The 23,625-nt window shown below is 45.4% G+C and overlaps 3 protein-coding genes across 4 annotated transcripts; 2 read left to right on the forward strand and 1 right to left on the reverse strand.

The window, feature by feature from the left end:
- The first annotated feature begins 71 nt into the window (after positions 1-71).
- Positions 72-14,320, forward strand: SURF4 (surfeit 4). Its single transcript, XM_052814786.1, has 6 exons — positions 72-303; positions 7,927-8,113; positions 9,267-9,343; positions 9,966-10,009; positions 10,993-11,179; positions 11,435-14,320. The coding sequence occupies exons 1-6, from the start codon at positions 256-258 to the stop codon at positions 11,699-11,701; spliced, it is 810 nt and encodes a 269-aa protein (XP_052670746.1). The 5' UTR covers positions 72-255; the 3' UTR covers positions 11,702-14,320.
- A 308-nt stretch (positions 14,321-14,628) lies between these two features.
- On the reverse strand, positions 14,629-17,916 carry SURF2 (surfeit 2). 2 transcript variants are annotated; one of them, XM_052814784.1, is made up of 6 exons: positions 17,737-17,891; positions 17,220-17,374; positions 16,894-16,997; positions 16,252-16,443; positions 15,488-15,654; positions 14,629-14,727 (listed from the first exon to the last, which is right to left on the reverse strand). In XM_052814784.1, the coding sequence occupies exons 1-6, from the start codon at positions 17,842-17,844 to the stop codon at positions 14,644-14,646; spliced, it is 810 nt and encodes a 269-aa protein (XP_052670744.1). In that variant the 5' UTR covers positions 17,845-17,891; the 3' UTR covers positions 14,629-14,643. The 2 variants fall into 2 exon arrangements, with proteins under 2 accessions (XP_052670744.1, XP_052670745.1); XM_052814785.1 differs by lacking the exon at positions 16,252-16,443 and having other exon boundaries at positions 17,737-17,916.
- LOC128154325 (surfeit locus protein 1) lies at positions 17,905-22,975 on the forward strand. The gene is made up of 9 exons (XM_052814783.1): positions 17,905-18,083; positions 18,951-19,032; positions 19,157-19,284; positions 19,650-19,732; positions 20,553-20,744; positions 21,045-21,117; positions 21,498-21,660; positions 22,120-22,201; positions 22,446-22,975. The coding sequence occupies exons 1-9, from the start codon at positions 18,015-18,017 to the stop codon at positions 22,510-22,512; spliced, it is 939 nt and encodes a 312-aa protein (XP_052670743.1). The 5' UTR covers positions 17,905-18,014; the 3' UTR covers positions 22,513-22,975.
- The last annotated feature ends 650 nt before the right edge of the window (positions 22,976-23,625 follow it).

Here is a 23,625-nt window from a genome sequence, read left to right on the forward strand (position 1 = left end):
CGGGAGGGGCGGGGCGGCCCCGCCCAGCGTGTGCGCCTCAGCTGCCGCCCGCGCGGCGCCTTTAAGGGCTGGCCTACGTGGCAGCAGCAGCGGCCGAGCGGCGGCGCGGCCGGGCCCGGCGCTTCTTCCTTCCTTCCCGCCCGCCCTCTCTCTGTCTCTCTCCCCCGCGGCCGTCTCTGAGAGTGAGGCCGGGCCCCAGGCGCGCAGCAGCCGGTAACACTCCCCCTCCCCTTTCCCCTCTTCTCCCCCGCCGCCATGGGCCAGAACGATATCATGAGCACCGCTGAGGACTTCGCGGACCAGGTGGGTGTCCCCGCCCGCCTTTCCCTTCTCCGGTCGGGCGGCCTTTGTGCGTCGGGCCGCTTCCTCGGGCGCTGGGGCCGGCTGTGAGGGGGCGCCTCAGCGGGCTCTGCGCTGAGGGGAGGGTGGTTAGGCCGCCGCCCTGAGGGGCCCAGCCTGGCCGCGTTAGGGCGGGCTGGCATGGCGGCGGCCGGGGGCGTGGGGGCTGTTCCTCCGGCGGGGCTGTGGGTTTCCTCGGCCGCGTCGTCTCCGGGAGGTGGGGGGGGGGGGGAGGCTGGCTGGGGGCCCGGCTCACCGCCCGGCTCACCGCCCGAGTGGGGGCGGCCGGCGCAGGCCCAGCGGCCGGGTCCCTGCGGGAGCGGCTGCCCCCTGCCCTTATGCGAGCTCTGCGGGTGTTCTTGAGCTGCTGGTACAGCGAAGCGAACCAGTTCTCCTTAGGAACTGGGCTTCTCCCGGGGAGTGAATGAGTGGAAGGAGAGCAGGAGGCCGAGCTGCTCGCGTCTTCTTGTAAGCCGTCTAGGCTGGCAAATAGGGTATAAAGGGGTGTGGGAAACCGGGGTGAGGTGGTGGTGACAGGAAAGCAAAAAATCTAAACCCTGACTGATATCTGGAGACCTAGACTGGAAGAGGCTTGCCAGCAGCATAGTACTGTGCTTAGCATTGGGGCAAAAGGAGAGGAAAATGAGCTGATGTTGTCTTGTAATCCTTTTTACATTTATTTCAGTGGAGGCCCTTGTGGATTTCTCTTTTTAAATAGAAGTTTGTGATCTCTTATTATATGTGAGAGCAGGAATATTTTGAGTGTAAGTAGCTGATCTGCTGGTGATGGTGTTAGAAAGATCTTCACTGTCATGGTGATTCATCTAATTGAAAGTAAGAGGCACCATCTAATCATATTTAGCAAGTTCTCTGGAAAATCTGATTCTGCCTGGTTCTACAACTCTGACTGAAGCAGTGTGATTTGTGTGGTGAACGATAACACGTCACAGCTCTGAGGGGGCTGTGCTGCCTCTGTGTCTTTAACTGAGTTTCACTGGGAAAACCTGTTCTGCACTTCCTCCCCACCCCCAGGTGGAAGACTCGTTTTAGAGACAGAGCTTCTCATGGTGTGTGGAGTATTCAGTTTGAGGGGTGTCTGGATCATCTTTGTCGTCCTCTGTTTACCTTTTCCTCACACTCCTTTTTAGAGGAGAAAATAAATTATCACTATAGTGTTCAAATAATTTGCCAAAACTTACAACACTTGTCCTGACCTTTTTATAACACCTCTCTATTTATTCCTGTGTGACTATTTCTAGATGTCTTTAACGCCTCTTTTTTCATACTACTGAAAGCTCTTTTGTCCAGCTAAAAATGCAGTTTGCTTCCTCCTGAAATGAGTTTTAAATGGCACAACTTTATTTGTGCTTGGCCACATTCTATTTAAAGATGAGTCCTGTAGTACAGAATTTGGAGTATTTGCATATACTTACCCATCAGATTGCAAAACAATTTTTATGGCTTTCAAATTAACTAACTCCTTTGATAATTCTGCTTCCAAATAGCTGCCTCGTAGCTCGGTCAGATACTTCCAGTACTGTGTGTGCTGTGAAAACTCAGTATGATGCCAGTGTAGGAATGCAGAGATTTACTAAACAATAACCTTTGGTATATATTGAGAAGTTAACACTTGGCATTATGGAAACTGTTACTTCATCTTGGATTAAAAAAAATACTTGGAACATTTGGACTGAAAGTATGTTGAAACTCCCTTTGATGGAGGCGGAGGTAGTGAAGCTGGACAATGGCTGTTCTGGGAGCTGAATACATTCTTAAAGATATCCTTGCTTTCTCCACTCCCTGTACTAATGTTCAAGACCTAATGAGTCTTAATTTCTGTAGCCTAAAAGCCCTGTGGGTAAAATGTTACAGCTACTTCCATGGCTTATCAGTAAGTCCTGAATGTCTCTTACAAAAGCAAGAATAATCTGTTCCTTAAATTCAAACACTAAAGCTTAATTTTTCCCAAATACTATAAATGCCATTCGAAATGGCAAATTATGCCTTGGATGCCAAGATACTGTCGGAAGCCTCCCCTGAAGTAGTAACGAGTGGCTCTTAATCCAGAGGTGAACTAGTGCACTGAAGGCATGGTCTTACAAGGTGGCTAAGCTTGCCTGACAGCTAGCTATCAGTGAAAGGGGTTGTCCTACTTTTCCCAAGATGGTGTTCCCCTTTTCTCTCTCTCACTAGCACTTTCTGTCACTGGACTAGAGAGCTGAACTCTCGGGGGAAAAAAAAAAATTGAGTTGACTTTTTTTTTTTTCCTGTTAGTTCCAAGTATCAAATTGTTTGGGTCAAGTGAGCACCAATGCTGGTGGTGGGATCACTTGTGATGAGAACTAACCATTGGTTTAGCTTGGCTGTAGCATGAGTTTGTAGCCTGCAGGTGCACAGTATGGCTGGCGAGCTGTTCTGCTCTGTGCTGTTGGCAGTTTCCAGGGACTGCAGCAGAGGAGACAGCTACTTGGTGGGTGTTGGGGGTGGTCCTGTTGATTTCAGAGAAGGCAACTTATTAGATATCAGGGAGGGCAGGAAAAGCTATAAGGGTTCTTAAAATCTGAGTGATACACAGTGCAAGGAAATCGGGATCTTGGTTCAGAATGATGCCCAGCTACAGGCTTTATGGATTGATTTGTTTTTAAGCCCCATAAGACCAGCCCGATGTTATTAATTAAATAATTTACATACTGAGAAGTTAAGCCCCTTTTTAGTGATTCTTGTTAAAATGTTACATGCTAAGCCCTTCATTGCAGTCACCATGTACTGCTGACAGTATTGTACTGGAAATGGCTGTATCTGGGGTCTGTACAGATTGTTTAGGGTTATAGAACTGGTTGTTTCTCCTCTGTAATCCCATAAGAGGGAGCAGATCTCAAACAACTTTTCTGGTGTCTGTAATAATCTTTAGGAATGTGGGTGCCTGGTATTTCTGCTGTTCTGAAAAAAATGATGGACAAAAATGCAAGGAGACTATTGAGTCATTGTACTGCAGTGAAAGGACTCTAAGGGAGAACCAGACTCTGGGGGTTTTATTTAATTTTCCAACATAAATGCTGATGCACGTTGTTCAGCTAATTGTAACATCTCTGTATCCTATTTTGCAGAAAACAGAAGGGAAAAGAAAACATTTCATTGTTAGTCTGAACTTTTTTGTGGTTTATATTAAAAAAAACTGAATTTGGAAACTCTTGATAACATAGTCAGTTAAGGATCAGTACACTGATCCTTTATCATTATAAGTCAAATAGCGTATTCTGGTTAGGCTGGGGAAGAATCTTCCCATGAAGAGAGATAGCAAAATGCAAAACATGACTAATAAATCCCATTTTAAAGATTTGATTAATAAATAGCCCTTTGGAAAAAGGAATTGGTATAAAGCACGCTTTAGAAGTGAAAAGCATTGTCATGAGACATTTTCCTGCAATTGAAAACCTGATTAAGACTGCTGGCAATGTTCTAGTGGTCAGAGCTGTTGTCTTGCCGTTTGAAATAAGAGGGAAAGCCTCTGTTCCCAGTTTTCACAAATAACTTGTAGACATTGATTAGCCCAATGTGATGGGTGTTACTGTCCCTGTGATTATTAGGTGGGATCTCCTTCAGTGGATATGTACAGGTTGGTGAAAGGAAGTGATTTTTCTCTCTGCCAGAGGGTTGAGCATCCTATTCCAGAAAAGATCACTGGTGTCTGAGGCTGTTGGAGGTCTCTGTCCTCCCAGAACAAAGCAATCCCTTAAATGACTACGAGGTAGATATTTGGAATATGCCTTTATCAAAAGCTCTAGACTAATAATGCTGTGCAGCCCACAAGAGGGCTTTCTATGCAGATTTGCAGACTGCTGTTCATCACCGTGATCATAACTTCCCTGATCCAAGAACACACACGTGTACACATGCAGAAAAGGCTTCTCTGTTTGGACAGAATATACCTAGGTGACAGCAAAAATTCCCAACTCCTGGCTGTGTATTGGTCTTAAAATACCTGTAATTATGCTACAGTATGTACACTTTCAACAAAATGGACTGGATTTTTAATAAATTTGAAACAGTTGGAGGTGGGATGTAGTTTAGAAAGGATGATATTACCTCTCTTTGGGGAGGCCTTTTTATGGATTTGACTATTTCAAACCTCCTTTTAAAAGAATGGGTTTTGAGCAGAGATTTGATTTAGGGATCCCTGGATCCTCTTGTGCATCTTTGCTTGTTAAACTGCAAGGAGCATTTAAATCTATCTTTGCCTTTCTAATCCTGTTAGAGGGGGAAGTGGCAACACAAAGCCTCTCTGGTGTATGTAAGTGACTTGGCTGCCAACACAGAACCAGCTGTTCTTCTTTAAAATAGTTTTACTTTAGCATTTTCTTGTCTTTTCTCAAGATGTTTTGCCTCTTGCAAGGAGGCAGTATGTGCCAAGAACAGTTGATGCAAAGCCTATAGCAGAATAAGCCATCCAAAGACTTGATGTTGTAAGTTCAACACTGCCATGTCCATCAATCTCAACAGTTTTGTTTTGACTTGCATGTATTGTGCTCAGTGTAGTGCATGTTTTGAGTCCCATGTCTTAGTTGGATATGTTTATTAACTGCAGCTACCAAGTTTCCCTTATGTGCTGCTTTTATCTGTGTGAATCATAAAGGAAATAGGAAGTGGTTTCAGGGTGCAGTGTTTGAGCCGCATGTTGCTGGTGATGTATAGGGACAAAACCAGGGTGTCTGGTACTATTAGTTCAGTCCCACTTCTAGAGATCTGTTTCTTATAAGTTACTCTGTCCTTACCTAAATTACTTAGGTGACTTATACATGAATCCTCTAATTGTAAAATCACTTGATGTCTGTGATGCTCTCTTGTTGTTATCTGGTAATTGTTCTCTTCCTTTCTCTCTGGATCTCCATGGCTAGTTGTTCTTTTGGCTTGGAATTTTGTTCATACAGTCTGTTTCTGAAGCTTATTCACTTTAAGCTTGCTGCGTGCAGGGGTTTCAACTTGCGTGTAGCTCAGTAAATGCAGCTACATGAGTTATGGATGTCCAAAGATGATGTGTGTCATGATAAGGTTGCTTAGCACTGCAGCTGCCTTGGGCTTCAGTCTTTCTGACTTGTCTCAAGCTGATTGGATGTGCACACTCATGTTTAATAGACAGCATTAAATTCCCTCTATATACAGTGAGAACAGGTAAATGTTAAATGCCTTGTTGGCTCCTTCACCTGGACTGTTGGCAGTTGTTTGACTTCAGGGAAAGGGAAGATGAGATCAGCTCACATGACCCACTTAAGAAGCAACAGAGATGAGGCCTGGAGGCAGATACCCTCTCTAATGTTTGCTTCTTTTTTCAGCCTTTCCACAGCAGTGTTTTTTTCCTTTTCCTACAGATGCCCAGCACTTGTCCTCTTTCATTTCCTTCTAGACCAAAGTTGCCTGTTCTGCGTCTTGACAAGGCAGACTTATTTTACAAACTGCTTTTGGTTTTGTACTATTTCCAAAACAACTTTATCCTTAGTATTTCTCAGCAAGTTTGCCCCAATGCACAGTGAAATCCAGGAGAGGAGAAAACTGTAAACCAAGATGTGGGTCTCATTCAGTGACAAAGATCACAAATTTTCTTCTGACTCATTCATCTAACTGTTGACATGGCTTAAAAAAGCCTGAAGTGGCAGCCCTGAGTCAGAGTACAGCTGCACTTAAAATGCACTTGATTAACTTGAATCTTGACCCTTAGACTCTGGATGCATGCAGTACAATTAGTGTAGTTTGCTCCAATATTAACTATTAAGCATGTTTGCTGGTTTTTTTTCTTGTGATAATCTCAGTTACGCAGTAAGCAAGCCTTGTCATTTGCATAGAATTTGGAACAGCCTTTAGTATTTGCTAATTACTGTGGCAAGAATAAACTTTCAGGAATGGCATTAGTCTCCTTTTTCCATATTCCCATATGTGCTGAAAGCATGCAATGCTGCCAGAACTTTTTAAAAAAAAAAAAAAAAGGGTATTCTGGCCAGAAAGAAACCAGTCAGCTGTATTGTCTAACCTGAAGTCAGTGTAAATGCTGAATGATGAAAGAAAAGGTTTGTGTGCCTTTTCTGTCCATTTTTTATAATATAGTTCAATGCTGTCTGGAAGACACCTATACACATGTGGGTTCCCCCACCCTTTTTCATGCTTGACGTATTCTAATATTGCATAAACTGTATGAATCAGTGTGCCTTACAACACATTGAACTTTGTGTGGGATAATTGGGTTTTGTTAAATGGCTCCTTCTCCTAGGAGTTCTAACACAGGGATCTCTGTGGAGTCTGGCAGTTCTGCATGAAGGCTTGTGGCATGGCATTTACCTTCACAAGTGTCAACCTGCCCAAACTGTTCCTGTCACCTGAAGGTAGAAACCTGCTGGATAATCTTGTAAAGTTAGTTTTAGATTAAATTTATGTTTGTTTCTTACTAGATTGCACTTACTCAAACAGCAGCATACACTGACTCCAACTGTGTCCTCCTAGTGATCTGGCTAAGCAGAACCTGTGCATGAAATGGGCCAGCCAGGTGCTAGCTTGCATTCAGAGTGACAATGCAAATCCTAGTGAAAGTCTCCATTAAGTAGTAACCAGTGCTGTTTAGGAAATGGGGTGACAGTTAAATGCTTGTCATGATCCAGAGGCAGTAAGGTTTCCTGTGCACCTCACAGTCCTATAGACCATGCTAGTCTAGACCCTGTTTGGCAATTCTGTATTTGTTCCTTTATACTTACTGCAACTGTAGAGCAAACTAACCAGTGAGCTTACAGGATGAAGAGGTATGTGGGACCAGATACATCTTGCATTCCCAAGAACTAAGGCTCAGCATCTGTTGCATGATGATATTTCCTTTTAACTACTACACCGAACTGTATATATAAATGCCTATTTTCTTTCTGCAGAGGGTGCTATTTTTTAATGGAAGTAGAAACTGTGTATACTTGCATAGAGGATAGAGGGTGCAATTTCATGCAACAGCTATGCTGGTCGAATAGCTGTTCTTGCTACGCAAGTGCACGTGCTTTGCACTGTTGCTTTTCTGAGCTGTTAGAGGGAACTAGCTTGGAAAAAGCTTATTAATGTTGTTTAATTTGTACAGAATTAGTCTTCTGTCAGCCTGACTCCCTGAATCAGTTTGGTAGAGGCTGTTGAGTGCCTGAGCATGTGGGTGGGAGTAGGATTGCCCTTTCAGCTCCTGGCTATCTGATAGTTGAGCTGTAACATGAAACCCTGAGATAGACAAACTAAAACCAAGGTCAGCCTTCATCTAGTACGAGCTCCGTCAAAACACAGTTCTTATATGGAAAGGTGCTGCTGGATTCTGCTTTTCTCCCAAGTCCCTGACCAAAATGCTTTTTGGGTGGAGCATAACAGGTTTCTCCCACTGCTCCCAAGTGTTCTCAAACTGGAGTGGAGAAAAATTTCATTAAATCCAAGTCCCAAGTATGTGTTTCTCTCTAGATGTTGATGACCCTGTGTGCATGAGAACTGCTGACCTCAGAGTCTGCAGAGTGCATGGATCTGTTATGCCTCGAGTATCGCCTTGCCTTCCTTCCCTGCTAATGATGCTGTCTGCCCATGCAGTTCCTGAGGGTGACGAAGCAGTACCTTCCCCACGTGGCCCGCCTGTGCCTGATCAGCACCTTCCTGGAGGATGGCATCCGCATGTGGTTCCAGTGGAGTGAACAGAGGGATTACATTGATGGCACATGGAACTGTGGCTATTTCCTGGCCTCCATCTTTGTGTTCATAAATCTCTTCGGACAGCTGAGTAAGTGGCTCTAAGGCTGTTAAGGTGGATGCCAGAGTACTCCAGTGTGTCTGCCACCCTGGCTCATGTAAGCACTGTGAATCATGTAAGCATGGGATGCTTCACTGATTTCTTAATAGCCATTGACAGCTTAGAACTGATAGTACTACATGGGCTGAATGAAAAGAACTCTTAAATGACCTGCTTCAGCCTTTCCTGGAAGCAGTCTTAGAGAATTTCTTGTGACATACTACCTCTGAGTCAGATGCCAAGAATCCATTAGGACAATCTGTTTTCAATTCTGTATGTGCATCTATAAACACATACCACACCCCCCGAATTCTGTAAATGAAGTACTCTTTTTCTTAAAAAGGACAGTGTTAAGACTTTCTCAGCCTCCTGTTTTTATGGGTATTAATCTCAATGGCAAAGTCTTATCCTGCAGTTGGTACACTTAAGCCTTAGGTGCTTGTGTTGGAGATTTTCAAAGCCCAGGAATCAAAATAAGCCCAGAAGCAGAGCTTCTATATGTGTGCTAGGTGGGCTTAGGGTATCAGAAATGGAGAAGTAAAATTCTTTTCTGTTTATATTATGTCCCTGATCTACTGTTCTTGATTACTCTGCAATTTCTTGTCTTGTGTCTGGGTTTCTTTTACCCTCATATTTTTGTGTAGAGAGTCAGCATAACTTAGTGTAGTTACCAGTCCTCATGTCAAAGTGGCAAAGGTTGTCAGTGCTTTGTGACAGAAGACTTGAGGAAGGATATAAAACAAAAGCTTTCAAGGAAAAGCAGTGCAGCACGTTTGCCCTAACAGTTCTCTCATTTAAAAAAAAAAAAAAAATCCATGATGAGTTGAGTTTCTTTTTAACTTCTTTTAATGCTTTAACGCTGATAGCTGCTGTACAGTGCTGTGTGTTGGGGACTGCATTCAGCATGTGCTTACCCTTTGTAAAATGAAAGATACTTCTGGAATTATATTTTAAAATGCACTAAAACTTCTTGGTTCTCAAACTGATTTGTGCCAATGTGCCATTAAAATTTCCTGCCTGATGTTTCAACTGATGCACAGCTGAAAGAAATCGGAGTCTGCTCAGTTCAAAACAAGTTAGCATTCCTGCAGCATCTCTTCCTGTTAAGCCAGAAGTGTAACTGTGTTCAATTTCCCCAACTCAGGCGGCTGTATCCTGGTGCTGAGTAGGAACTTTGTGCAATATGCCTGCTTTGGACTGTTTGGAATTATAGCATTACAGGTAGGAGGCTTAAGTCTTCAGCCCTTCTAAACCATATCTTTCAAATCTTCTCTCTTAGCCCCAGTACTACCAGCATGAATTTAAATACAACTCGTTCATAACCCTGGAATTTTTCTCCACCATGGCCTAGTGGCAGTCCTCACTGGCATTGAAATGTTTTGCTGCTTCTGTTCTTCTGATGTGCCCAATAGATCCTTGGCTGTAATTGCAATTAGTCAGCTGGAGACATTGATTCAACACTTGACCAATTTAGCAGAATTAATTTGCAGTTTACCTGTATGTTGGTAATGTGCCAAATGTGGAACTTGTAGTTGCTTTGGCCTTCAGCACACAGCTTTTATAAAGGACTGTCCCCATCACAAAGGATCCTAGCTAGTAGCATCTGTTGTGTTCAAAACCGATTAATTTTTGTGGGAGCTAAAGCACAAGTCAAATTTTGGCTTCTGTACCCTGTTTTATACTGACTCACTGGACCACATTGATGTAACCTGCCTTGTTTCCTTCTGTATAATATACTTGTAATTGACTTTGCTATGGATAGTATGGGCTTGAGATTATAAGATAAATTCAGAACTTCAGTGTAACTTACATGGTGTTTTAACCTGTTTTATTTTTCGCCTAGACTATTGCATACAGCATTCTATGGGACCTGAAGTTCTTGATGAGGTATGCCTAGTTCTTAAAGTTTTTATCAAAACAGAATAAAGACTGTTGTCTGTTACTGCCACTAGCTGACAGAAGAAATGATCTTTGTACATAGTATTTACTAGAAAGATTTCACAAATTACACATTTACATTAAACAAGAAATGACAGCACTTAAAGTCAGTAGAGTCTGTGTTAAACCATAGACAGCAGTCTCAGTACTGTAGAAGGGAAAGACTAGTCCCAACCCACTATGATCTAAATGCTTCTGCTACTAACCTCCTTGCTAAGAGTTTACAAAAAAACTGTCTAAACTGGATCAGTGAGCTGCTATTATTTCCTAAATGGCTAAAATAGCAACTGTGCTTATGCGTGACTGAAGCCATTTTCCAAGAAAACTAAAGCATGTGGATACTAGAGTGGTTTCTGGGATTTTAAATCTCTGATAACTTCTCTTAAGTAGAAGACAAGGTTATTAAACATGAGCTTTCTTGTCAAATCCTGAGTGATGGTTGGCTGTTACCTTTTCACCTCTCTCCTCTGAGAGGAGGGCAGGGGGCAGCACAAGAACTATACTCCAGGCTTACTACAACCCTGTAAATGTGTAACTTCTTTCAGCAGCACTGCTGTTCTGTTTTCTCAAAGCAACCTCTGAACTACTTTGGCATAAATGGCTAAACCTGAGGTACAGAATAACTTCAACTCAACTAAATTTGTGCTGTAACAGATGCTAAGCAACTGTGCCTGAGCTGCGGGTGCTGGACTTCCCTGGCAGGCTGTATGTGTCTGCACAGGCTGGTGTAAATCGTTGTTGTGTATGGTGCTGCTGTTTCAGCTGTGAAGTTTAATGCAGACATGCATCACAAGGTGCAGAGTAGGTCACTCCTCACTAGCATGCAGATTCTTATTGAGTTGAAATTGTCAGATAAGACTTTAAATGTATAGATCACTGCAAACTGTAGTAAACTGCTTTTTTTTTTTTTACCCATTTTTATCTTTCTGTAGGAACCTTGCCCTTGGGGGAGGCTTGCTGCTGCTTTTGGCTGAGTCACGCTCAGAGGGGAAGAGCATGTTTGCTGGTGTCCCTACCATGCGGGAAAGCTCTCCTAAGCAGTACATGCAGCTGGGGGGCCGTGTGCTGCTGGTCCTCATGTTCATGACACTGCTACATTTTGATATGAACTTCTTTTCTGTAAGTATCTCAGTATAAAAGTATGAGTTAAGGAACTAGAATACAGTACCAACTCCCAGATTGGCTGCAGGACCTGCTCAATGCTTATCATTCAAGTCTATTTTTTAGTAGAATTAATATTTGGAAAAAGTTATTAGATCATCTATGCCATGACAACCTGTTCTGCTGAACCTATCCATGCTCTGTTCTGATGCTTGTGTATCTATTTAAGAACCACATGTAAGCTTTTGTTGGCTTTTTTTTTTTTCCTTGCAGATTCTGCAGAACATTGTGGGCACAGCCCTGATTATCCTCGTGGCAATTGGCTTCAAGACAAAGCTGGCTGCCTTGACTCTAGTCATCTGGCTGTTTGGCATCAACATCTACTTCAATGCCTTCTGGACCGTCCCAGCCTACAAGCCCATGCACGACTTCCTCAAATACGATTTCTTCCAGACCATGTCTGTAATTGGAGGGCTCCTCCTCGTGGTTGCACTGGGTCCTGGCGGAGTCTCCATGGATGAGAAGAAAAAAGAGTGGTAACAGGAATAGCAACACTTCTTGGGACGTAACATATTAAGTCCAGAACTGATTCTCTATGGATTCAACAAAAACTGCCAGCATTTTACACGTACATGCCCCCTTCCTATTAAAGGCACAGATGTTTTGAATTTGATTTACAGTGGCACCAGTAATATAATAGATGAAATCCTGTTTCTTCAAGGAATGTTGCCTAGGCTTATTCTAACTTCCTAGATTTGGAACTAACCCAAGGAACCTGCATTTTGCTGATGCTTCAGTGAGTTGCAGTAGAACAGTTGCTGTCTTTAATGTCAGCAACATTTTAAAATTTGAAGTACTGTGAGCAGATACAGCTGTATCATTCAGTGTGCTGATGGGTTCTAGCTATAACTAAAAAAGTGGATCCCCTTTCTCACCCTCTTCAAAACTGTCTTGTGCATAAGGAGTTCCATTGCTGGTTATAGCATTGCTTATCAAGGTGGAAAGCAGCATTAAAAAAAAAATCACTGTTGTTTTGCTGCTCAGAGCCCTTTAATTCCATTTTGTTTAACAAGAGGGAAGGTCTTTCCTGCCCCCAAATAGAAGGCAAAAGAAAACCCTGAAAGTAGTTGTAACCCCCTCTAGGTAAGAAAATGGAGAGGGTTTTCTAATGTGTCCCAGTTCCATTCTTGAGGGTAACAAGGGAGAATCCTGTATTACTAATCAGGAAGCCTGTATGGCTAATCAGATTTCAAGAAGGAAGGGGGGGAGATACTCCCGAAGAGACAGAATGTTAAATTCTGTGAAAATTCTGTGCCAAAAGAACTCTTTATTCAGCATTCTTTCCCCAAAGTTGCCCCTCCTGAATTCCCAAGAAGGGAGCTAAGTTGTTGTGCTGCAGGTTCCATAATAAGAGCTCCTTTCTGCTATTAACCAGCTTCCATCCATATATGCCCCAAATTCATATCTGAATTGCAGGTTATTGGTGAAAGTGTCTTCAGAATTACAAAAAAAACACTTTTCCCTGCACTCAGTACATGCAAGATGAGAGCAGTCAATCTTCTAATCTGTAGTCTTTGCTGCTTAGATTCACTTCTGTCAGTCTCTCAGCTGTTGACTGAACAGCTGAAGAGCTGGGGTGCTGAACCCTGGAGTACAGCCCCTTCTCTCTGCCATCTTGCACCACACCTGAGATGTGTAGGGAGGAAACATGGAAGTCAGCTGTGTGCTGCCATAGCCCCAGTTCTCAACTCTGTATGCAAATGGTTATAGCTGAAGAATGCAAGTGCAAAGCCTGTGCAGTGAATAAACAGCCAGGGATGTAACTTGCATGTTCAGAGGGAGGAACTCCTCAGCATAATGGTGAGGAGAGAGGAAGGCCCTGTTTTCACCTCTTGGTGCCATGACCTCTGTGCCATGAACATGCTTAGTGCTGCTCAGAGGAGGCATTTTGTCCTCTGCTAGTCAACTAGGTGAACCTGTTTCACTAGATTATGAAAGAATTCTAGAAAGTGTGAGCCCTACCAACTTGCTAACATTACATTGATCCTTGCACTGTTGTCTCCCTTGAGAAAGCTGCTCAACTGTTTGTTCAATGAGTAATTCAGCTGAACACTGCCAGCAGGAGCTATTTACCAGGGTCTCCTGGTAAGGACACTAACCTGGACAGTTCAGCTTAACGGTTGCTTTTTAGGAGAAAAAAACAGGCTGAAAGAACTGATGACAAATAGAAGAGCACTGTTGAATGTTAAACCAGTGATTTCATCATCTTAAGGGGAAAATAGCCTATGTAATAGCAAGATATGCTGCTGCTGAAGGAAACAGATTGGTGTGGGGGGGTAGATGGGAGGGGGAGACAGCATTTAAGTTCAGGTCACATAGAAGGCTTTCTTTTAAATCAGTTTTGCAGGAGAAGTTTTCACCTCCAGTGTTCACTGTGCCTGTCTTCATAGCAAAACAAACTGGTCCTTTAGGTTGTGCATACACAGCACAGGATGCTTTTGCTCAATTTCACTGCAGGTCCTAGAATGGTTTTAGAATACATCGAGGCAGTCATTCTCGGATATCTCAACTGCTGTTGATGTTTGTAGTATTTATAAATGGAATGATAGAAATGACTCCTGTAAGTAGCCCTTAAGTTGGCTTTTTCAGCTTGTGTCCTGTCAAACTAAGGAGCTGGATGATGGACTAGTCTGAAATATTGATCAGTTTCCTCTGAAAATCAAGTCCCCTCTCCAACAAAAGGCCCCAGAAAAGGAACTGACACTGTCCCTTGCAGCAGAAGTATTTCGGTACTAAAGGGGCACAGTTAAGTGGAAGGCAATATAAGATATTTCTAGGCAGCGCAATATGCAGACTTACTAACTGTGAGTCCTGATGCAGAAGATTCTGGTTTCCTACATGCACTGCTGTATTCATGCATCTCCCAAAAATACAGTGACCTCTCCCCGTGGCTGAGAAGCTCTCACAAGCAGGATGTCAGCTATCAATTGGCTCTGCAAAGTGTTCTGGAATTCATTCTGAATATATTTTTGCTTTCTATGTGGAAAAAAAAATAAGTATAAATTCTCATTTTATGCTGTATTTTGTACCTTAGTTGTGTTTGAAAATGTTTTGATTTTTGGAAACAATCAAAATAAAACAATGGCATCTTTGTATCCACTTGGCGTGTGTGACTGGTGACACTCCACAGGCTACCTGGAAATGCTGGTTAGTGGTCTTGTGTACTTTCTCTCCCACCTCCTGAAAACCATCCTTCCATAAGGAGGTCTGAGCACTGGGCAGCCTGTGCTTGACCGCAGCAGTCATCCTTCCCTTGGTGGTGGGGGGTGGCTCATGGCTATTAGAATACAACTTAATTCCACCCTGCTATTCCCCTCCCCAGCTGTAACAGTTAACTGGAAGGAGCAAACACTTCAGCCAGCCTTGTGCACCCTGTGGAATTGTTACACAACAGGCTTCAGGCCACATATTTATCATAAAATTTATTTGCCATTCGTTGCTTTCTTGAAGTTCTTGGGTTTTTGATGATGACTCTTGAATTTCTTCTTTAAAGGGCCTGACTGTTTCTATAGAAAAAAAAAGTTAATGAGCTTATTTCGAAAACCCAAATCCAGCCCTTCCCAAGCCAGCTTAAAGAAGAGAAATTGAGTGTGGTCTCCTGGTCGCAGAGCCAGCCAGGATGTCTCCTTGCCCTACCCTGCCAGTTAGCATCCCTTTCTCTGACAGGCTTATGGTTTCATTAGATACAGTGACAGTCTCCCCACAGAAACTAACCTAAACTTCATCCAGCCTTCACTTTCCAGTTTGATAGTCATAAAGGATCCAGCCCCTTCCTCAGGCTGCCTTAAAGGTTTATCCATCTTTACATATGTAACATCTGCCTGCTTCCCAAACTAAGAAGTATCAGGGTATGTCCTCTAAGGCAGGACCTTGCCAGCTCCTCAAAAGAGGCAGAAAAAGGGGTCTAGAAGGACCCTGTGACTTAAAAAGGGTTTAACTTGTGTTTATCTGTGAATGAGGAGGAAGATTACAGAACCCACAAGACACGCTCCAGTCTCCCTGCAAAGGCAGCGTGCGGCAGAATCCCACCAAAGCTGAGCTATTTATACAGGCAGGAACACCCCTAGTTACTGCAGGCAGGATAAACATTTACTGATAGTAATTCGCACCTCAGGATGGAAGTTAGCAGCTAGCACATGGGGAAAGTCTATTCTGAACAGCTTTGCACCTTCTGCTGGTTCTCAGACAGGAATAGATCAAACACCTACAAGATGGGATCCCAGCTCCATGCTCCCGTCCTGCTGCACGCAGCAGTGTGACTCCCACCTTTCTCCTTTTGTTGCCAACTGCTCTGCTGACATCCGTTCTTCCACCGTCCTCTCCGTTCACATCACCATTCTGCTTGGCCCTGTCATCCTCGCTGTCTGTTGCAAAGTCATCACTGCCCTTTGTGGTTTGTGGAGCTGCTGGGCTTTTTTCTGGGAAGAGTGCAGCTAAAATACAAAGATTTAGCTCATGATCAGTTCTCTGTGCACACAGGCTCTGCCTCCTCCTAACTTCACTTTGAGGGCATCTTAAGGGTGATTCACCAAGCTGCTTCCAGTCTCCGACCATATACTTGTCACTACTCAAATACCTGGGAAATAAACACGCTGGTGTTTTATTAGAAACGCGCCTGGTTCTCTCACTAGCCTCGTTCTGGGAACCGTCCAGCACAGGCCGTTCTGTGGTGTTACACCTCTGCTCTCCTACAGCAAGGCAGTGCCTCCAGATGTAAGCAAGCAGAACACCCTGAACAACTTCTGTCAGACCCGAGGACTTGCTGAGAAACGAGGAAAGTAGAGATACCTAAAGCAGCAAATCCCCATGGATCTTGTATCCCTCCCCTCACACCCTATGTGATCCACCTCTGGTTATTACTTAGTGATAACTGCTATTACTGATTTTGCAGTGGTAAGTTTTTCCAAAACCCAAGAAACCCCAACTGGATGGAAGTCACGTGAGTAGCAGGGAGCAGTATAAAGAAGCCTGGACAAAATTAGCCGACAAGCTCCCTTCAGGACATAGATGATACCAACGTTCTTACTCACGTGGGTACAGGTCACTCATGCTGTCATCCGTCTCATCTCCATCCTCATCGCTGGACTTTGGCTCCCAGAATTCCTCTTTTCTGGAAGGCTGTCTGCTCCCGTTCATTTGCTCATCAGGGTGCTGCATCCTCTGCTGCTTCTGTCGCAAGCAGGCAGGGATGTACTCCACTCCCTCCTTCTGGCACTCCTCATCTAATAGCACAAGGGGTTGGGCAGCACTTAGCAAGGCCACCCAGTCACCCGAGTCCTTTCCATTTCCATCTCTAGCTTATATTAAATGCAACTCAAAAGTATGTCAAGCTCCAACTCCAATATACATTCATGTAATCTACAGTGATAGCATGGACCATGAAAGGCAGGAAAGACGTTAACACAGAGACTGTGCTGGACATGTGAACCACCCTCTCTGGGGAAGTTTTAGAGCTGCTCCTCTCAAGTAAGGATGTTCCAAGGTATTTGCTAGTGGCTGATTGCTCCCTACATCTGGGATCTTTCTTCCTAGCTGAGGAGCACACACAGCAACAGCAGTACATTACTGTCAATCTAAAGAAAACTGACCCCCTCCCTTCATGTAGAGCTCATGGAATCTCAACAGGTCAGGGAAAAAAGTTGTCTGGTTTTATCTTCAGAAAAGCTACTTACATGTTTTTAGGGCCTTCTGATAGCGCTTCCCTTGGACATGACGCAGCACATGCTCTGGAAACTTGTTGATGTGTCTGAGAGTGAGCTTGCAAAACAGCTGGTGTCTGACAAGACACAGAAAGAAAGAAAGAGCCAGCAACAGAGTTTAAGTAAGTATGCTATTACTTAATAACTTTTCACTTATAAGCACTGTGCTCAAAGCTGATAAATACTTTATAAATACTTTCCCTGTCCATAACGACTCAAGAACTGTGTAAAGCTCGACCACTTTATGCCTGAGATTGAACAAAGTGTAAAGCACAACACACAGGAGGAAGAATACGTACAGATTCTTTGTGCTGGGCACTATATGGGGCTCAAACTTGCCATAGTCAAACTCTCTGGCTGTCTTTATCAGCCGCTGATACTTCTTGCCATTAGTATAAGCCTGCAGCTCCGACAGCCGACATGGCATCTCGTGGCCTGTCAGCCTGCATCTCACCTGAAGAAAAACGATGTCTGGTCAGGGAAGCCCAGGGGATTGCCCCAGAGCTGGGGAGGGCAAGAGAGGCCTCCAGCTCCCACCAGCATCCTCCTCCCCGGCCCTCCTCCGACTTCCACAGCGGGAGAAAAGCCTCCGGGCCAGGGAGCTCACTGGGGCCGAGCCCATCTGCCGGGGCACCCTCCCCGGCCTGCTACCAACCGGCCTCGTCCCCCCTCACGGCCCCCTCAGGGAACGCGGCCCCGGCCCTCCCTCACGAACCCCTCAGGGAGGCGGCCCCAGCCCCTCTCAGGGCCGCCTCCGGGGACGGCCCCGGCCCTCAAGGCGCCCCTCAGCCCCGCACGGCCCGGCTCCATCCCCACCTTGCCCGGTTCCGCGAGGGTGAGGAGCGGGTGCTGCCGCAGGAACAGCCGCTCCTCCTCGGGCACCTCAGCCATGGCCGCGCCGCCGGGGGACCCGGGCCCGGCCATAGAGAGGCGCCGCCAGACAGGAGAGCGCCTCAACTTCCGGTGCCGGCCACGCCGGGGTGCAGCCGGCACCATAGAGAGAGGCGGCTAGAGAGGGGCCTGACTGCCTGCCCGCACCGGGGCGGTCTGGGCCGGAGGCGGGTGGCGGCGCGGGGGACGGTGGCGGCGTTGCCATGGCGACGGGGAGGCTGCTGCTGCTGCCGCGCGCGGGGCCGCGGCTGCTGCGGGAGCGCCGGGGCCGGGTGAGGGCTGAGGGGAGCGGGAACGGAACCGGGACCGGGCTGAGGGGAGCGAGAACGGGCTGAGGGGAACAGGCCCGGGCTGAGGGGAGCGGGACCGGGACCGGGACCGGGCTGAGGGGAGCGAGAACGGGCTGAGGGGAACAGGCTCGGGCTGAGGGGAGCGGGAACGGGACCACGACCGGGCTGAGGGGAGCCAGAACGGGCTGAGGGGAACAGGCCCGGGCTGAGGGGAGCGGGGCCGGGCCCGGGCTGAGGGGAGCGGGGCCGGGCTGAGGGGAACGAGCCCGGGCTGAGGGGAGCGGGGCCGGGCCCGGGCTGAGGGGAGCGGCGCCGGGCCGGGTAAGGCCCCGATCCTGTCCAGGGCCCGTCCCCCCGCGGTGCTCGGCGCTGTCCGTGCGCCCGGCCGGACTGCGCCATCCGCCGCCCTTCGGCTGCCGGGGCCCGGCCGTTGGCCGCGGTGGGTTGGTGCCCCCCTCCTCCGTCGCGGCGTGGGGACCGGTTTCACTGCGCTAAATGTGAGCAGAATCGATGTCAAAAAGGCTGTAAATCTGTCCTTGTGCTGCTCCAGCATGGCGGGAAGGGCAAGTGCTCGGCTGGCATTTATTTCAAGAACGAATTAAGATGGTGTGTACGCTTGCTGATAGCATGGATGGAAAGGGGAAGATCATTTGCTGTGCTATAGTCAGCTCTGTAACTGGAATTTGATTTTATTTTTTTTAAATTATAACCTAACCCGTAGTGTTTCACAGGCGGTTGCTCAGATGAGGCTTAACGCGTAAACATGCAATCATTGAGGCAACTGGTATCATCTAGCTACAAATTTTACAAAGCAGAGACACTACAAAGGATCTTTCTTATTTCATGTAGGTGTCACATTGCTTGATCAGAAGAACATTTTTTGGGTATCCCCTAACTAAAGCAGGTTCTGGTCTGATCCAGCAGACTAAAGGTAAGAATAGATTTGTTTGGGTTTCTGCCCTGTTTCCAACTTATACCAAGAGGTGACATTTCCTGCAGGAATTTGGCATCTCCTCTCCTGTACAAATCCTATTCCTCATTCTGTTTTTCTCTAGATGTTTGTTTGAGGTTCTGCAGACCACAAAGTTCTACAACAGCTGCTGACGCATCTGGAGAGGACTTTGTACTCAAATGGGGCCTTTTCCTGGTCCCTCTGACCACATTCTGTCTCGGCACATGGCAGGTACAAAGAAATACTTCATTTTTTCAAGAGATGAGCATTTGAGGTCTGCCAGGTTTTGCCATCTCTGGCTGTTTAATCTAATTCAAATCACATACAGGGTAAAGATTTCGTGTTATTTTACCTACCTTTCTGTTTTCTAAGTGTCCATTTGCAAGTCTTTAAAGGAAAGATTCTTATTTTTTACACCTGCATTTCAGTATAAATATTTCCTCAAATTAAAGTCAGTAGCCTCCATTTCCATATCTCCAATTACCCTGCTTTAGGGTCAGAGGAGAAACTTATGAGAAAGATTTTAAGGCTTGCTGGGGTTATTACATTGCTCTGTTCTACCACAAGGAATTACTTTTGTGTTTGTGTACTTTCAGGTTCAGCGACGAAAGTGGAAATTAGATTTGATTGCACAACTGGCATCAAGAATTACATCAGAGCCCATCCCTCTGACATTAGAGTACGGAACCTGAGATAGTTTATTGTCTACAGAGCACTGACAGTGTGCTGGGGATATTAGATATGGTCCCTGCACTAATGAGCTTATGCTAAGCTAAACTGCATGAAAATGAAGGAATGCAATGGGAATCAGGACATGCAAGCAAATTAGAGAGATAGACATCCTGTTAAATTTTCTTATTTTTAGTAAAAGAATAAGTGAACACTTCCCTATGGGATACTGTAAATGCATGTAAAAAGGATTGATCTCTGTTCAGGAGAATGTGGTATGTAGTTCATACCATACATAATCCTCCTGGAGAAGGAGGACTTGGTAGCTGGTGTCTGTGATATCCCACAGGGATTATTCCTGCAACAGGGAGCCTTGGATCAATAGCAGGCCCTGCCCCAGGTGTAGAGCAGTTGTGTTAGATATGAGACAGATTTTTAAGGTCACTTGGCCGTATGGCACAACTGTCAAAACAGTTCAGTTGTTCAATTTCATGGTCTGGGATGGGAAAGAAACACTCCCTGTTGGCTGGATGCACATGCAGCCTATCCACCTGCTGATCAGTGGTGTGTGACATTGAAGTGGCGCTGGGTTACAGGTATCATGGCAAAGAACTGCTCTCTGGATACTCAAGATCATCTCGATTTGATTTACTGTGATAGTAATAAAATATTAAGCCAGCTGCTTATTCCACGAGGTGTTTGTCTTCTGTTTCTGTTTGGCAACTGGCTGTAGAGTGAACCATTAGGGAAAAGGAGAATCCCACAGTAAAATCCCCTAATTTGATTTGCCTGTCGCAGCCATGATTTTGTTTTCATCCTGTTCCATGCAGCCCCATGGAATTGAAGGAATTGGAGTACAGACCTGTAAAGGTCCGAGGGCATTTTGATCACTCCAAGGAGCTCTATATTTTGCCACGGTCACTTGTGGACCCTGAGCGAGAAGCCAGAGAAGCCGGGCGACTGACATCCCACCCGGAAAATGGAGCAAATGTCATTACTCCTTTCTACTGCACAGAACTAGGGTAAGTTAATGAAAGTCATGGTTCTTGTGAGAAACTTACTTCTCTTTTGAAAAGCCGAATCACGGTGGTTGGGTTTATATAAATCAGTCCCTCTACCTTAAAAGGAATCTCTCACAGTCTGTTAGGTCACTGAGGCTTGGTTTGAAATTGTATTTAAATTCCCCTATAATGTGCTCTGAGATGACAAAAAAAAGTGGTACCAAACGTACGGGTTGCTTCTTCCTTTGGTACTTAGTTCTAGGCAGCAGGAGGAATAAATTTCCTTTCACTCATGAGCCATACTTCTTTATACAACTCTAGGGTCACAATTTTAGTCAACCGAGGATTTGTGCCCAAAAAGAAAATGAAACCGGAGACCAGGCTGAAGGGACAGGTAAGGGGGATACAGGGAATGTCATGTGTTACTTTTTGCCCTTTGATAACCCAGAGGCACTGCTGACAAACCCAGAAAGGCAGCAGCCACGTTCTGCGTCACGGTTCTGCGTCACGGGAGGTTACTTGAAACAGTCATTGTGCTTTTCAAAGGCAGCAAACCTTTTCTTCCCACCTTATTGTTAAGTAAATAATGCTTTTTACAAACAGGGAGCTGTTCCTGATCTGCTTTTTTCCCTGCTGTGTTACCCCACTGCAGGGCACAACCACTTGATTTATAATCACCCCGCAAGAGCCCTGTTTTTCTACCAGGACCTGGTATGCCAGAATATGAAATGAACCTTGAAAGATTCCTTTTTTCTCCTCTGCACTTCTCTTCAGATTGAAGGTGAAATTGATCTCACTGGGGTAGTGAGGTTATCAGAAACCCGGAAACCTTTTGTGCCTGAAAATAACATTGAGAAAAACCGCTGGCATTACCGTGACCTGGAGGCTATGGCAAAGGTGACCGGCGCTGAGCCCATCTTTATCGATGCAGATTTCAGTAAGTCACAGAGGAACCCAATCCCATGTCCAATTTACATTGGTCTCCCTCCCCTTACTTGCAGTTATTTCCCCATGGCACTTGGAAAGGTAGAATCATAGAATCATTTAGGTTGGAAAAGACCTTCAAGATCAAGTCCAACAAGGCATTGCATCTTTCTCTTCTCTGTGTGCTCTGCTAGGTCTGCTATTTTGAAGGTGATAGGCAGCCAGCACTGGGAACGGTAGCGCGCTCAGAGTGGTGCAGGTGGTGTTCAATGCCTAGAGCACAACCAGCCACTTTCTGTAGGGCTGCCTGCCCCACAGCTCTGGCTTTGCTGGGAACTTGGGAACACTATGGCTGAGGAAGAGGAGCAGGGTATCCACATGACTGACCACCTTCATCCCGTTTTTCACAGCAAGGGCAGCTTTACGCGATGCAGACTAGAGATTTAACTTGTGCACTGTGTTGTACCTACAGGAAGCACAGTCCCAGGGGGGCCCATCGGAGGCCAGACAAGAGTGAGCCTGAGAAATGAGCACATGCAGTACATCATCACCTGGTGAGTTACCCAGCCCGCATTTGACCTTCCACGCGTTTCTTTTGAATGTAAGGCTTTGCCTGGCATTCTTGCTCCTGCACCAGTGAGACTGGATGAGCCCTTAAGCTGCAAAAGCCTAAAGCTTTAACCTAAGTAACATTTGCACAGTGATTTGACAGGTTTTGTGTCTTATTGCACTGCAGCTGACTTAGGGAGGTCCCATCTTGAAAAGAAGGTGTAAATGTGGTTTTGTTTTCTTTCATAGGTACGGCTTATGTGCTGCAACTTCATTCTTGTGGTACAGAAAATTTATACAAAAGATACCTCTGTGAAAGGAATGGCTAGTTTCTTCTTTTCTGTACTACAGACTGCTGTCTTTTTTATAGAAGTCTGCTCTTGACTCATCAGTCCTGAATAACTGAAGCACCCAGAGTTTCAGGGCAACATGTTCAGTAAATATATGCAGCTATGAAGCTGCAAATGGACTTCAAGCAACTGATGCAGACTCTGAGCTCCTAGCAGTGCGATTCTGGCTGCAGCTTGGAAGCACTGAGCTTCAAAATTCTTAAGTGGCTGTTGAGACTATTGCATATAAATCTGCTTCAACTAGAAATCTCAAGGATACACTTTTCTAGTGTGGTTGATTGCAAGTTTTTAACTTCTCCACTGCTGTATTTTCCAAAAGATGGCAAGGGATTTTGTGAATCACAGTTTCTTCGTACTGAACAGTCATTCCTGAAGTCAGGAGTGGTTCACAGCAGTTGCATTGGAATAAATAAAGGGCTGTGTGACTCACATTGTGCGTCTTGCATCTTAACAGGGACAGACCTGAATTAAAGGTTACTGTGGATACTAGAGTCTAGCTGGGTAGGGCAGCCTGTGGCTTCCAAGAGCATGATGAGGGCCAGCAAAAACAAGCAGCGGCCACCTCACCTGGAGCCTTATCAAGCTTGGTAGCCTCCAACAACACCACAAGACGACGTCAGCGGTCAGGAAAGAACAGAACGACAAAAAGGTCTAGATTCTTTCCCCACTTCAGCCTGACCATTCTTGCCCTGGAAGAGGTGTTACAGACCTCCTCATGGGAGGCCCCCAGCTGGCTAGCCCAGTGAAGTGTTCTAACACCATATACAACCCATACCATAACTATGTACTAAGGGAGATGATCTAGAGCCATTCCCAATTGAGAGGTATTTGCATAAGCAAGCTAGGCTTAAAGCCAGAACTAGCCTAGCCCATGCAACTTTATGATTACATAGTATGCACAGCTGAGCCACTGTTGATGGGCTATGTGTTCAGAGAGGAATTACGACATAGGACTAATAGTTAAGGGCAGTCGTTCCAAGTCATCACCTGCTCTATGCAACTGTTTCTGTGCGGTACTCAATCATTTGATGAAAGGCAATGCTAATGTGCTACCCGCTGCCTGGAACACTCCCATTAAC

This window comes from Harpia harpyja, chromosome 19, assembly GCF_026419915.1.
Source record: "Harpia harpyja isolate bHarHar1 chromosome 19, bHarHar1 primary haplotype, whole genome shotgun sequence".
In the NCBI taxonomy this organism is placed as follows: domain Eukaryota; kingdom Metazoa; phylum Chordata; class Aves; order Accipitriformes; family Accipitridae; genus Harpia; species Harpia harpyja.